The following is a 15,719-nucleotide window of genomic DNA, read 5'->3' on the forward strand; positions in this document are numbered from 1 at the left end:
TATCTTCACAAGGCAATGAAAAGTATTTTAGTAAAAACGAAACTTCAGTAATCTATTAGTGTTAATCACTTTTAGTTATATAAATAATAAATTTATATTTAATGCACTTATAATGCATACATACAATCACAATTGCAAATCGAATAATAAACATTAAACTTATAAAAGTATAGTCATAGGATTAACTCATGCATGATCTACAAATTCCAGGACTAATTCAGAATCTATCTTCTCAACTTCTGTAATCAAAATAAGAACCTATGTCTCGTCTGCCTGTCTCAAATGCTGGCAATATAAAAGAAAGAAAGCCAGCAATCCAGTTCTTTTTCGGAACTAGAAAATTTTAGTTACTCCAAGTTGCAATATAATTGACACCATCTCACCACTGCATCATTGCTATTTTTTATATCTAAATGATAACCATTTTATATTTTAAATTATTTTAGTTATTATCTTTTTATCTTAGTTTTGAATTATTTTAAATTATTTCTATTTTTTTTTATTTTATAAATAGAGGTTTATATTAATAAATCGAATGACCTTCAATTGTTTCAATAGAAACTATTGCTTCAAGAAACCACATGGTTAGCATAGAGTTCAAGGTGATTACGGTAAACTCTTGTTTGCAAGTTGTCCAACTGACTCTTAGATTTCTCACTCAAAAGTTTTCAGATTGAAGAGAAAGGCAGACCACTGAGAAAGTTTGTATGATAGTCTCTTCTCTTTCTTTCTTTTGTTGTTGCAAATTTGTTGATCTATTTAATTTCTAGGCGTTACTTTTTAACTGACTTTTACTACTTACTACATTATATTGATTGTACTATTATCTTTATGGATAAATCACAAGTTAAGTCGATTAATACACATCTAAATAATTATGGTAAGAATTAATTATTCCAGAGAATAATATCCAAAATAATGTCCAAAGTTTCTATGAATTTATTTGCATCCAAAAATTTTTAAAGAAGAGAGGGGAAATCATATGGTGGTAACATATATGTTCATAATTTGCATTCTAATAATTAATTGATTTCTTAAGTAGTTATGGTTTTTCTTTGTTATCCTCCATTCTTGTTTGTTCGCCATATTTGTAGAGAAGCAAATCAGGTCATGCATCTTCTTAATCAAACATGTTACCTCCCTTGACGATGATTAATTTTGGGTGGAAGAAAGCCCTATATGTGTTGCACTGCAGATTGAAGAAAAATACAGTGTGTGGATAGTTTCTCCATTCTCATTTTGTCATTTAGATTATTAAAAGTCTTTAAGAGTCTTCTAACGTTGGGAACTAGCCAATCCCTTTCTGAGTGGAAAAAAACCATGCATGTGTTGCTCAATATATTAAAGAGAACAACAAAAGACTCAGAGATGTAGAATGTGATTTAAATTAATAAAAGTCTCTAAAGTCTTCTATTGCTGAGTATCGGTCCCTTTAATTTTTAGGTGTTTATTACTTGCTCCATTATCGGTCCTCATATTTTCTATCTCAAGGTTGTAAATTATATAATACCTTGAACATAATATGACATGAGCACACACTATATACATACATGAGTCTGCAGTTAAACATAATAGCTACTGAAGGCATTTATCAACTACGTTAAAACAGTAAACTTGATATTAAAGAGTAGGATACATTTTCAAGTTCTGTATAATCTACAATAACACCAACCCCTCTATTCATAGCTGATGCAGATGTTTAAGCTATATTTATATAATTAGCTTTACTCACACCTCAACTCCTCCAACCATATTAACTAAAGCCCCTGCAACATTGATGCTATATAAAGTTTTAAGCTAAAGAATAAGCCAATGTCTCGATCTCAAAAGATAGTGTTGGCTGCTAAACATGATGGAGAATGATGAGAGCTTTGTCATTTAATAGCTTCCATAAGAGAGCCTGTTAAAAACAAAAGTCATGACAATGATTTGCTACAAAAACTTAGGGAAAAATAATAGCGTTAGGTATTTCAAGGTACATACTACAAAAAGTGGTGTGGTTTAAAGTCAAGTTAGCTAAACAAATGAAGTCATCAGTTTGAGCTTAATTTGGATTTCCCATTTTTCTGCCTGCACGGAACATACGAAGAAAGGTCAAATTGTAAGTGGTGAAAACAAAATTTACAAACCAGGAGTTAAAAAGATGAGAAATCAACCAAAACGAATCCTTCTTTTCCAGAGCTAGTAACTCCTCAAAAGAAATGTCAGCAAATTCAGGATCCGGGTCTTCCATTGGCTCACTGGACTTGCCCTTTGACTCCATGCAAGTACAAACTTCCAGCATCTGGAAGTCAGGGAGAGAGATTAGAACCATGATAATGTCTGTTCTGATTGCAATAAGAGACTGAATTAACATAATAGGGGAGAAGAAAAAGATTTCAATAATCCTTCTTGCTCATCTAGTTGCAGAAGCAGTACGAAGCTATGACAGAACAAATAAAGCTCTGAATTGTACCCTCTTATAAGCCGGAGATAGTTTAAGTTGCTGTTGGAGCCAGTTATAGACAAATGCATCCTCTTCTAATCTCTTCTGTTCCATTTCTAGCTTGTATATCTAAACATGCAAATCTTTATTAGAGGGAATCAAGATTAATGATAACAACCAGCTCACACCAAAAGCATAAGTTAAATCTCCATATGGTTGCTCACTTGCTGTCTCAGGCGATCAAATGATGATCGATCTGCTTTGAATAGTAGAGCCTTTGTTATTGTGAACCTACGTTTGACCACCTCAGACCTGCAGTAAGATCGTAGCAGTAAATTAAATAGGATAGCCAACATTAAAAGAACAGATTAATGGTAGAAATTTGAGGCAAGGAATAGGAACCGATGCCGAGGGTAAAACATTAAGAAAATGTTCGAGCTTAAAGAAGTGAAAGAAATAGAAAGCATTTCAATATTCTGAGAACAAACAGAACAAAAGTAGTTAAGGACTTGGAAGAAAGAAAAAAAAAATGTGGGCAAGCTAATTACATTAGATTAAAATCGAGCAGCATGTTTTCCAGAAACAATAACAATAAAACTAAAAGGAAACATTCAAAAAGCCAAAATAAAGATGTAGCTTAGTAAAACATGACAATAACTATGTACTTACTTGTGCTGCAACTCATTCCTAGCCTCCATCAAGCAATTAGCAAATTCTCCCACCTACATAAAGGGTGGATGGCATGTTACAATTGTGGGTATTAGAACTACAATAAATTCCATAGAAGGTATCAGAATTCAGAATTTTATTTTCCTTATAAAAAAAAGGGCAGGGGAGATTAAATAAAGAGAGTGAGCCTAAGAATTTGCCTTGGAGAATTTATTTACAATCAACTTTCATTTGTAAGGTATACTCATAGGATTAACTATGATCACAATGTACAAGCAACTTTCTTTGATACCATAACTTTTAAACTATCCTCATAGGATTAACTCATGCATAATCTAGAAGTTTCGGGACTAATTCAGAATCTATCTTCTAAACTTCTGTAATCAAAATGAGAACATATGTCTGTCTGCCTGTCTCAAATGCCAGCAAGAAAGAAAGCCAGCGTTCTAGTTCTTTTCCGGTACTAGAAAATTTTAGTTACTCCAACTTGCAATTTAATTAAGACCAACATCTCACATCCGATGTATCTGTAACAGCATCAAAGCTAGTTTCATGTGTAAATGAAAAGAACTTGAAACCAGCGCATCAAAGCTACGTAAATGAAAAGAACTTGCAAAAAAGGGTTTATTGTAATGGTTAGTTAAGACCTTCCTCGAACTATGCGGTTGGTTCTTTATGCGAATTCACCAATTCGTTCCCCTACGTAAGCATTGGTTTCAAGTTCATTTCATTTAGAACCGACCACATAGTTTGAGGACTGTCTTAAGTAACGGTTACAATAAACCCTTGTTTGCAAGTTATGTCCAAATGTGACCTAGATTTCAATTCACTGATTCCTTCCCTACGTAAGCATCGGTTTCAGGTTCATTTCATTTAGAAGCGACCACATAGTTCGAGGACTGTCTTAAGTAACGGCTACAATAAAACCTTGTTGGCAAGTTATGTCCAAGTGTGGCCTAGATTTCAATTCACTGATTCCTTCCCTACCTAAGCATCGGTTTCAAGTTCATTTCACTTAGAACTGACAATATAGTTCGAGGACCGTCTTAAGTAACAGTTACAATAAGCCCTTCTTTGCAAGTTATGTCCAAGTGTGGCCTAGATTTCAATTCACTGATTCCTTCCCTACTTAAGCATCGGTTTCAAGTTCATTTCACTTAGAACCGACAATATAGTTCGAGGACCGTCTTAAGTAACGGTTACAATAAGCCCTTGTTTGCAAGTAATGCCCAAATGTGGCCTAGATTTCCTCACTTAATTCAAGCAAAAGTTTTCAGATTCTGCTCCCTCTCTTCTCTTTCTTTATTAACATTTTATTGCAGAAAAGATATAACACAAGTTCATAAAATTACAAATGGGATAGTATTACCTCCTAAGCAAAGAAAACAAATATTTAAACTTTAAAATATTGATTGAAATGAGAAAAGACCTGACCAAATTATTCTCCAGATAGCTTAATGATAGTTAGAGAACTAAAAAAGCATTAATTAAAATATGAAGCAACAATGAGACTTGCTTTAGTATCAAGATATGCCATATATTTAAGCAACAAACTACACAAGATTTGATTTTTACTAGCTAAAAAGAACAGAAATGAAAAACATCAAAACTTTAAAAAAAATTAAGGTGAAAATAAGAAGGCAAAAAAAAGAAGATACCTGAGCTAATGTTAATCCTTTGTTTTGATGACACTTAACGAGCTGGTCATAATGTTGCTTAATCTTCCTCTGCGTAGCACTACCTGTTGATGTAAATGGATACAAGCAAACCAGCTCCGGTTTGATCCGACAACCCGGATCCCCCCGACCCGATTCTTCCTTTTTCTTCTTCTCTTGCTCTGAACAACTACACCTTCCGTCACCATTTTCTTCTTCACTTTTGGAATCCAATCTCTTCTTCTTCCCTCTTCTCTTCTTCTTCTTCGTCCTCTGATCCTCACCACCTGATTCACACCGCTCCCTATCTCGATCCGACCCGACCCGACTGGCATCCCCTTTTTGTTGGTTCTCCCCGGTAAACAAACCAGCCCATTTTGCAGAATCGGAAGGCATAATCTGTAAAAGAAGAGTATGGGGCAAATGAGTAGAGTCGTTTCCCCGGGTTTGTGCCCTCGTATCAACAATATCGGGAAAACAGCAGTTCAAAAGGGCAGAATCATTCTGGGGGTTGCCTTCTTCTTGTAGTTGTTGTTGTTTATGGAGTTTTTTATAGTGAAAAGAAAAGAATAAGAATAAGAAAGAGAGGACGAAAGAAAGGAGAAAGAAGAAGAAAAACATTTGGAAAGGATAGGAGCAAAGCAAAGTAAAAATATGGAAGGAAAAGAAAGGAAAAGGAATGTTATATATAAACTCTTTTTTTTTTTTGTCTGTTTAAAAGATAAAAAGGAAAACTATGGCAGAAGAAGAAGAAGAAGAAGAAGAATTGAAGGTTTAGCCGCCATTAAAACGCGTCATCACGACAAAACAATATACAGAGCGAGAGAGGGATAAAATGTTTTGATGTTTGGTTACAAAGAGGTTTATGTTCCTTCCTAGTACTAATGCACAAATGAAAATTGTTTCTCAATTCTGATTTCTTATCATATCTATATAATTCACTACTTATCTTTTCATTTTATAATAAGATTTAAATCAATGTTTGTCTCAATATAATTATTTTATAATTTTTTCACTTACACAATTGATTAAGCCTCTGTCACATTCGATAAGTTTAGTTTAGTTGTGAAATTATTAAAATAATAAATATTATTATAATATTATTTTTATAATTTTATATATGAGTTTTAAACTTAAAATATTGTAATTTTTAATATCTTAATTTTACCATTTAAACCAATTTTAAATATGTAAATATGAACTTAACGCACCACAATAATATCTAAGTTTTATTATAGTTTTTTTACTCATTTAATATTTAGTTACATTAATGTCACCCATCAACTAAGTTTTGATTTAATTGTAAAATCACCAACAACTCATTCCTTTTACAAAGTAAGAAATATTTTTATTTTTTTTATATTTTATATAATATGTAGAAAAAATAAACATGTAATAAGATTTCAACTTAAACGTCTTAGTTATATTTTTTTCACTCATGTGCCATAAATTGATATATATGTGTGTGATATATTTGCTTATTTATTTTTTATATCAATGTTCAATTATTTTCTTGCCGAAAATAATCATATTTTTTACTTGCATCAAGGGATTAATGGCAATGGGAATTAAAGCATTGATCAAAGGGCAGAATAAATGTAGTTGCCATCTTATGATATCATAATTTGTATCCTCGTAATTAATTATTTTTTAAATAGTTATGCTTTTTTCTTTTTGTGTTATTTTTTATTCTTGTTTATTCTACAATATTCATAGTAAAGTAAATTAAGTTGGGAATCTTCTTACTCAACATAAAAACCCTGCATGCATTGTTCAGATTGAAGAGAATCCAAAAGGAGGTAGGTAGGGTCCTAGCCCCTAGATATTATTTTGATTTTTTTTTTTAATTTTGGATGCCAAAGGGCAAGGGTGAATCCAAAACGAGCAAGCAAGGCCTTAGCCCCCTTGGATATTATTTTGAATTTGTATTTTTTTTTTTATGCCAATGTACAGAAGGCAAATCTAAAATAGGCAAGTAAGGGCTACCCTTGGATAAAGTGGATTTATTGTAATTTTGCGTTTTCATATTGTTTTTTAATACATTTTAATCCATTTTCATGAAATTTTCAAGTTCCTCCATTTATTTTCTTATTCCACCTCTACACCAAATTTTCATTGCTTTGCTCCTGCTCATTGACATCTAAAGTTTTAAAAAAAATTAAAAAAATCTTCTTCTTTTTTTACTTGAGTAAAACAATCACGTAATGGGGATTAAATTGGTTGATCTCAAGGTAGAATCATGCGGTGGTCAACATGTGAGGTCATAATTTGTATTCTCGTAATTAATTGCTTTCTTAAATAGTTATGTTTTTTTTATGTTATTTTCTATTCTTGTTTTTTTCCGTCATGTTCATAGAAAAGTAAATTAAGTTGCATCAACATGGACTCTCTCTAAAAAATGATCATTTTTGGGTGGAAGAGAGCTGTGCATGTGTTGCTCAATAGGTTGAAGAGAAAGGTAGAAGACTGAGCGAGTTTGTGGGATAGTCTTTTTCTTTTCTTATGTTTTCATTTTTATTACTAAAAATCTATAGTATTATTTAATTCCCTAACCGAGTTGGTGCCACGAGTTAGATATGTACCAACTTAGTTGGAAAAAGACTAATTTATCATGTCTATTAAATTATTACTATTATTATTTTGACGACGCTTTTATCTTTTTCATAATTTTATATTTTTTATATAAAACTTATTGTTATTCATGAATGAAGCCCTGTTGGTATAATAGAAAAGTAACCAGAAAACCAGCGAAAAGGCCAACTAAAAAAACAAAAACAAAACAGGGGCAAAAAATAAAACCGTTAACAAAGCAAAACAACTAGCTGAAAAAAATCAAGGGGCCTTCTCAGCTCCCACAAACTCACTCACATTTCCACACCATTCGATGGAGGCCATCGTGACCTAAAAGCAAATACACCATGTCACCCCTCAATTCATCAAGCATACAGTTGTCGATTAGTCTAGTGGGTCTATCCACTACCATTCCTCAAAAGGCAACCGACATCAAAGCCCCAAGTAAGTCATCGACCCAATATTTATCTCCTTCAAGTCGTTTTCTTGCTTTTGCTAATTGGTGTATCAACTTGTTTCCTTCTCGAAAGGCAAACACAAATTCACATTGATGAAATCTCTATCATGTGCCTCGCGTCTTGAATAAACTAACCCAAATTAACATATTTAATTTATGAATACGTGTTTAAAAATTTATAAACAAATTCTTTACCACCACAGCAATAATAATTATTGAGTAAATATTTAAAAAATAATTTTTTTAACATAAAATTTTTTCTCCCACCTACATTGTGTATCTATACTATTATTTATATTATTTAATTCCTCAGTTGGTGTCACGAGATTCAAAGGTACTTTAGTTTTTATAAAAACCAATAAAAATTACATAGTGGGATTTAAACCCATGCCATTTACATCAATAAATCTTTGACTTCACCACTAAATTAAAGTTTTATTTTAATCTAATATTTACATTTTAATTGTATTATGAATACTTTATTGATTCCATCAATTGTATATATATTGATAATGTTATTGATTGAGTTGGTGTCACAAGTTAACTCCATATTAACTTAAGATTAATGACAACGCCATGATCAACAATTGTAACATATTTAATGTTCTTAATTTGTTTTATTTATGGTTTAAATTTCTTTTTACTCCTAATTTAATCTAATCCTTTTCATTTTAATGCTGTACATATTGCATGTGTTATTATTAATTAGTTTTAAACATTACGTTTAATTATTTATTGCATGTTATATTCAAACGCACACTTGTATTTTAAATATATGATTTCTACATACATATAAATAATGAAATTATATTTAATGTACTTACAATACATTATAATTATTCACTTTCAACAAATTACATTACGACACATCTTCTTTTTGAAGTTATGAGTACAAATATAATTAGAATTACAAATCAAAAAATATGCATTCAAATAACTATAACAAGAATTAACCATAGCATAACATAATCATAATTATAATCAGAATAACATCCAAAATTTCTAGAATCTCAACCTTAACATTAAACTAATGTCTCATTGGTAGGGACAAATCCAAAGGGACAAACAAGAGCCGTGGTACCATGAATATTATTTTGAATTTATTTATTTTTCATTTTAATTTTGGAAGCAAATGACATGGGTGAATCTAATAGCAGCAAGCAGGGCCCTCTCCAGCCCCTAATTCAAAGGGAGGCAAGTAAGTTCTATGTCCCCTCAGATAAAGTGGGTTTATTGTAATTTTAGATTCTTATATTATTGTTGATGTTATAAAATAAAGAGAGATGGAGAGAATAAAGAACAAAATAATAATAATATGAAAGTAATAGAGAATGTACTTTATTGATCAAGGGGATGATACAATACTTCAGTAGAGTCTCTATTTATAAGCATAAGAAGTATAAAAGAAGTGGAGATCTAATTCTAATAACTATAAGAATTTAAAATACATTAAAACTTTATCTTGATCATGATGGACATCCACTTAATAAGATATTCATAACACTCCCCATTGGATGTCCATTGGTAGGTAATGTGCCTTGTTAAAACCTTATTAGGAAAAATCCTATGGGATAAAAATCTAATGAAGGAAAAAGAGTACACGACCTATACTACGCATAATATGTTGCCTCATTAAAAACCTTACCAAGAAAACTCAATTGGAAAAAACCTCGGTAGAGGGAAAAAGCGTACAACGCGTATTTACTCCCCCTCGTAAAAACATCACATCATATTCTATGTAGTCAATCTTAAATACTAGTTTTTCAAATGACTATTTGAATGTATTGCTAACCATTTATATCACCATTCTTTTAAAAGTCATGAGTGAGGGAAATTTGGGAAAATATATTTTGATCTCTTTAGGAGATTCAACAATAATCATAACAAACTTTAATCATGATTGTTTTATAAAAACACAAATAGGTATTTTGGATTATTTTATAATCCTCCTTCAATTAGTATCCACTAAGTCAAATTTACCACATATATTCAAATTATTTCAGTTCATATAAACGAGCAATTTCTCAAGAATTTCAAGATGCTTCTAGCATCCTAAATCCTTCAAGGATTTTAATATAAACTTTACTATATAGTGATTCATAAAAGGTTGTAACAATAACCATTAGACGTAAGTTAAATCTTTTATGAATTGTCAATTTAATAATATATCTAAAGGTTATTGCATCCACCACAAAAAAATATTATATCTTTTCATAATCAATGCCAGGACTTAACGAAATACTTTTTATTTTTATTCCACTTTTGCAAAACTACTTCAATTACACCCTTACTAGTTTTATACCTTTAGATTTTGGACTACTGGTCCAAAAACTCCATGAATTTAAATGTACTTGAGTTGTGTCTTTTTGTTTTGATCAATTTATTCTATATCTATATTTCTCAATAGATTTATTCAGGATTCTCCTTTTATTTCATTATTTCAATAATAATATTGCATGCAAAATCATTGTCAACCACTTTTATTATTCGGTTCCACATTTTCTCAAATTGACATAACTTATCAAGATCTCTTATTTTTATTATTTTAAAATTTAGTTTCAAGTACTTGAATCTTCTCTAGAGTTTTACTTATTAGTTATGTCTTGGGTCTCTCCTAGAGCACCCGCCTCCACTATTTGACCATCTAGAAGAATTTTTCATCTTTAGAATCGATCAATCTATATAACACCTGGTTATTCTCATTAAGTTTGTAAATACATCTAATAGTTAACTTGTAATGAGTTATTATTATTGAACTTTTGGTTCAAATTACTCTCTCCCTAACTCATTACAATTTATCATTTCTCTTCCCCTAATGTTGGGAAAACTATCGAATCAAAATAGTAATCACAAAAAATGTCATAACTGAATCTCCAATGAATTCAAAACATCTAACAATACAAAGAAACTTGTAATTAATATATATTCCCAACTTTCTTTGAGGATTCACTCATCTTTTTGTGTTGTGGTGGAGCAAGTGGAACATATACACATACAAAAATTCAAAGATGAGAAATATTTAGCTCTTGATCAAAAACTAATTGTAATGGGAGTATTTATAACTTATTGGCTTGATGTGTACAACATATAAATCAACATAATCTCATGCTAAAATAGAAAGTTTAGTTCTCATAAGTAATGATTTAACTATCAGTTTGAGACATTTGTTAAACAATTCAACTAAATCATTTTGTGTGTGAACATGAGCTATAGGATGTTCAAATTTTATCCCAATTGACATGCAATAATCATTAAAAACTGGGGATGTAAACTCACCAACATTAGCAAGAAGAATTTTTTTTAATTGCATAATCTAAAATTAATCATTTAAACAAGCAATCTTGCAAATGACAGGTTGCAAATTGATAACACATATGTGATTATTTTGTAGATGCATCTGTCAAAATCATATAATATCAAAACCATCTACATGGTGGATGAATGAGCCCATATTCATTTCAGAAATGCAAGACATTAAATTGCTAGTGAGTTTCTAAGAATCAATTTTCATTGAGAACAAACAACAAATGAGAATTCTTTGAATTAAAGAATTTTCTAATTTTTTTAACGAATGTTCATATGAATTCTCAATTAATTTTCGCATCATATATGATCTAGGATGGTCTAACTGGTCACGCCAAGTAGTAAATGCATTTGTATCAGTAAACTTCTGGTTTACTTTAACATGCATTTCAATTGTACTAACAATGTCAATATAAATTGTGACAAATTGATACTTTTATTGTTATTCTTTTTTATTTGTATCCACATATAAGTAATATTGTGACATTTACTACTGGAACTGTCTAAATCAGTGTGAATTTTATAATGGCACTAAGTCAATAAATATAATTTCCAAATAATTATATGCAGTATTCACTTCAGGGAATATGCCAAAATCTTCAAATGCCTAAAATATATATTAATATCAAACTTTGAGAGTGAATCTTATTTTCCAGATGTACAACAAGTACATAACCAAAGACTTTTTATACATAAGTGTAATATCCCGAATTAGGGCCTAATCAGAATAGTGGTTTCGTGACCACAAATCCGAGATAGAAATAATTATTTTATAATTATTTTGAGGTTTATGATATGATTGCATGATTGTGTGAAAATTTTGTGACAAAATTCTATGCATAAAGTGCTTAAGTTGAAATTAGGGACTAAATCGAATAATTTGCAAAACTTGCATTCGAAAAGTTTTTAGTATGAAATTGCTTTAGAATATTAATGAGGAGGTATTAAATAGTAATTTGACCAATTTCTAAAATTTTGGACAAAAATGGGCTTGTACATGAAAATTTTCAAAGAAAGGTATTAAGGGTATTTTGGTCATTTGGTAATTAAAATTAATTAAAAGGGAAATTAAGGCCAAAATGTGTTCATCTTCTTCTTACCTTGGCTGAACCTTACCTCTCTCCATAGCTAGGGTTTCTTCAACTTCCAAGCTTCATAGTAAGTGATTTCAAGCCTCGTTTTTAATGATTTTTATGTTTTTGGAATCTCAGTAGCTCGATTTAGCTTATGCTAGCAATAATTCCACCTAGGGTTCATATTTGAAAAAATACCCATAGGTGAAATTTGTGTATTTTTGTGTTTTATTATAGAATATGAGGTTTTAAATTATGTTAGACAACTTGTGCTACTCGGTTTTAAGTGAAAACGAGAAAAATGGCTTAATCGGTAAAAATACCTAATATTCATAAGTACATGTTAGAGTGTGAATTTGATGAAGGGAAAAATGATCAGCATGGCAAAAAACATAAGAAAATAGGATGAGGTTTAATTTACGAGCCTTGGGGCAAAAGTGTAAATATGTGAAAGTTTAGGGGTAAAATGGTAATTTTGCCAAAGTTCGTACTAGGGGATGTTTTGATGAATGTATGTATTAAATAAATTAATTTGATATTGTAGATCAAGAGAAACAATATTCAAGTCGTGATCGAGGGAAAAACAAAGTTTACGAGGAATAGGCTCGATTGCTAAAATTTTGTATCGAGGTAAGTTCATGTGTAAATAAAGTAACATAATTTTTATTTTAAGTGATTTAATGTTATTTATATGATATGATATTTATTACCATGAAATATTATGCTTTGTGAATTATTGTTTGATAATATACAAATTATATGAACAACTTGATAAGTATGAGATGCTAGCAAATATCGGTTTCTATATTTCGAAGAAGGCGATCAAAATGTGTAATTGAGAAGAATCCCGTTTGAACCTTGGGAATAGATTAGGGTACAAGTGACATGTCATTAGGATGGTTGAGTTCCGAACTCGTTGAGTTGAGTCCGAGTTTGTGAGATGTAACTAGGCATCCGAGCTCGTTGAGTTGAGTCCGAGTTCATTTATGGATGCGAACGCCCGAGCTCGTTGAGTTGAGTCCGAGTTCGTTTATGGGCGGGTTACATGGTAGCTTGACTACATAGATTTCAGAAGCTATTGAGCTTGTTTAGCTATGAGTATAGCACTTACGTGCACACTATCCACGTATCCGAAATTATATTCCAATGTGTTCAACAGGAGAATCATAAGAGAATAGAGAGAGTACTTAAAACGAAAGTGATTCGATGAGGAACATGTTGAAGAAGTGAAAATGAACAGGTATGAGTTTAATCCTTGGTTGAGAATTTGGTAAGACAAAATTGTGGTAAGATAGTAAGTATTCTTATGACATGAGTGTCTTAATGATGTTTATGTTGGATTGCATGATCATGTTACTTGTTATTTGCATGTGAACTTACTAAGCATTTATGCTTACTCCCTCCTTTTCATTCATTGTAGTTTTGACAAGCCGGCTTGAGAATCGGGATAGGTCAAAGGCTCATTCACTCTATCCGAAGCCCTAAATTGGTAAAATGGTTTATACATTTTGAGTGTGGCATGTATAGCACTATACTCACTTTGTGTAAATGATCTTATAATATGATTATGGTTTGGTAAGAAAAGGGTTTGTAAATGATTAGCCATTGGAATGGCCAATCTAAATCATATTTGATGTCATGTATATTTAAAATGCTATTTAGTCCATGAAAATCTATAGTAAAGTAAAATTTGCTATAAAACAGAATATTGCCACAGCAGTGACGTGAATCTGAAAAATCACTAAAAATAGTAGAAACAGAATTAAATGATGAATAAGTTATGGAATCGAATCTTGATGAGTATGTTTTCATATGAAGGAAACGAAATAGGTAAATGAGTTATATTTTATAAGATATTTAAATTTTTTTGAAACAGGGCCAGAACAATTTCTGAATCCCCTGTTCTAACTTTAGAAATTCACTAAAAATTTTACAAAAATAATTAGCGTCATGTTTTATATGTACAGATTCCGTATTGAGTCTAGTCTTAATAGAAACAAACAGAATAGTCTTTTGAGTTCTTTACAAAGAGAAAAGTGGTTTGTAGTGAATAGAGGTCAAAGCAGTCGAATGCTGAAATAGGGTAAACTTTAACTAATAAACTGTACTAATTGGCCTAACCAAAAATTCTAGAAAAAAATTAGTAGATATATATATGAGTCTAGTTTCAGGAAAAATTTACAGATATTAATTTTGAGTTTCGGAACTTGATATATGAATTTTTAAGCTACTATGTCGTAGATTGACAGTTTATTGCGAAAGTTGGAATAATTGATTTAAAATTCTTTAAATGATAAATTAAGTTTAGTAACACCTCAAGCTCGACTCTGGCGACGGTCTCGGGCATGAGGGTGTTACAATAAGTTTCTCTTGTAAGTTCTAATCAGTAATATTTTCCACGTAATTTTAATTGAGAACTTATTCTGAATACTGTAGTGTTATACTCAGTTTTTAAAAAAACTTGCAACTTCAAGTGCATCCAACCATAACGAGTTTTAGATAGAATTATCATATTCTATTACTCATAAGTAGATCTTTCAGAATAAAATATTTTGCTCTCAACCCTTTTAATAGGGATGATGACAAAATAATATCTCAAAGTTTATAAATTAATAACTCAATCCTGTAACACCCCAAAATCTTAAGGACTTGTTTGTGAAAAATCTACAGTAATTAATTTCTGTATCTATGGTTCTGTGTTCTGTGATTGAATTTAAGGTCTGGAGTTTGAGTCGCATCATTAAAGTTTTGGTTGTTTTAGAATCAAACCACAAGCATGCATTACCCACTTATGTTCAGTTAGTTGTGAAATGATAGCAAGAATGAGACTGTTGGTTCACTGGTTAAGCATCTGTCTGTATTTTGTCTGGTTCCGAGTTTGAATCCCGTATTATGCGTGGAGAGAATATTTTTACTAACTGTGAGAAATTTAAATGAGAGTTAATTGAAAATCAATTAACTTTAGTTTCCAATTATCTTTTTAATTATTTTATTCTTTCTTTCTTCTTTCTTCTCCCATTCTCTACTTCTCCCTCTTTCATTTTTATTTTCTTCTTTTTCCTTTTTCCTCTTGAATTGTCACAAGGATTCCAAAATAATTAACGTTACGTTGTTAACTTTCGCTGTGGAGTAAGTTCAATATCAAATCGTTGAATTTTAATTTTTGTTTATTGCATTTTATCGCATGAATAGGAATTGTAGTTTGAATGGGCTACAGAAATTTTTGATAGTTTATCTGTTGTTTTCACTAATAGGTAGGGATATTGGAAATAGTGAACCTCATCACGCTGGTTCGAGTAATTGTTGTTGATCTTTGGTAAGTATGGTTTCTGTTACAAGTTGTGTCGAAAGTTTTGACATAAACATTTTGAGAATAAGTGTGCGTTGCAGTTGAGTAATTGGTTTGATTGTGTTGTTTAATGGTTGTTGTAGGCTTCAAAACTACTCTAAGTTGTTACCGTTTGGAATTGTCTCAGGTGCGTATCGAAAAACTCAATTTTTTCAAGTTTTGGTCGATAGAAATAGTGGTTGTCGACGTCACATGGCCATGCACACTGGCGTGTGCA

General features: G+C 31.1%; 1 protein-coding gene across 2 annotated transcripts; it reads right to left on the bottom strand.

Moving 5' to 3' along the window:
* Positions 1–1,596: 1,596 nt before the first annotated feature.
* Positions 1,597–5,671, bottom strand: LOC107897409 (uncharacterized). 2 transcript variants are annotated; one of them, XR_005903710.1, is made up of 7 exons: positions 4,753–5,671; positions 3,095–3,147; positions 2,650–2,737; positions 2,456–2,554; positions 2,157–2,284; positions 1,984–2,070; positions 1,597–1,900 (listed from the first exon to the last, which is right to left on the bottom strand). XR_005903710.1 is itself a non-coding variant. In XM_041079704.1 (6 exons), the coding sequence occupies exons 1-6, from the start codon at positions 5,368–5,370 to the stop codon at positions 2,034–2,036; spliced, it is 1,023 nt and encodes a 340-aa protein (XP_040935638.1). In that variant the 5' UTR covers positions 5,371–5,649; the 3' UTR covers positions 1,904–2,033. The 2 variants fall into 2 exon arrangements, 1 of the variants encoding a protein (XP_040935638.1); XM_041079704.1 differs by lacking the exon at positions 1,597–1,900 and having other exon boundaries at positions 1,904–2,070; positions 4,753–5,649.
* Between the last annotated feature and the right edge of the window lie 10,048 nt (positions 5,672–15,719).

Source organism: Gossypium hirsutum, chromosome A10, assembly GCF_007990345.1.
Source record: "Gossypium hirsutum isolate 1008001.06 chromosome A10, Gossypium_hirsutum_v2.1, whole genome shotgun sequence".
NCBI classification, from domain to species: domain Eukaryota; kingdom Viridiplantae; phylum Streptophyta; class Magnoliopsida; order Malvales; family Malvaceae; genus Gossypium; species Gossypium hirsutum.

Excerpts from the sequence above, each read along its gene's own strand:
- LOC107897409 (XM_041079704.1), bottom strand. The coding sequence starts at position 5,370 with ATGTTTTTCTTCTTCTTTCTCCTTTCTTTCGTCCTCTCTTTCTTATTC. Across the intron at positions 2,555-2,649 it reads TTGATCGCCTGAGACAGCAA|ATATACAAGCTAGAAATGGA; the intron begins GTGAGCAACCAT and ends TTGCATGTTTAG. Across the intron at positions 2,285-2,455 it reads TATCTCCGGCTTATAAGAGG|ATGCTGGAAGTTTGTACTTG; the intron begins GTACAATTCAGA and ends CCTGACTTCCAG.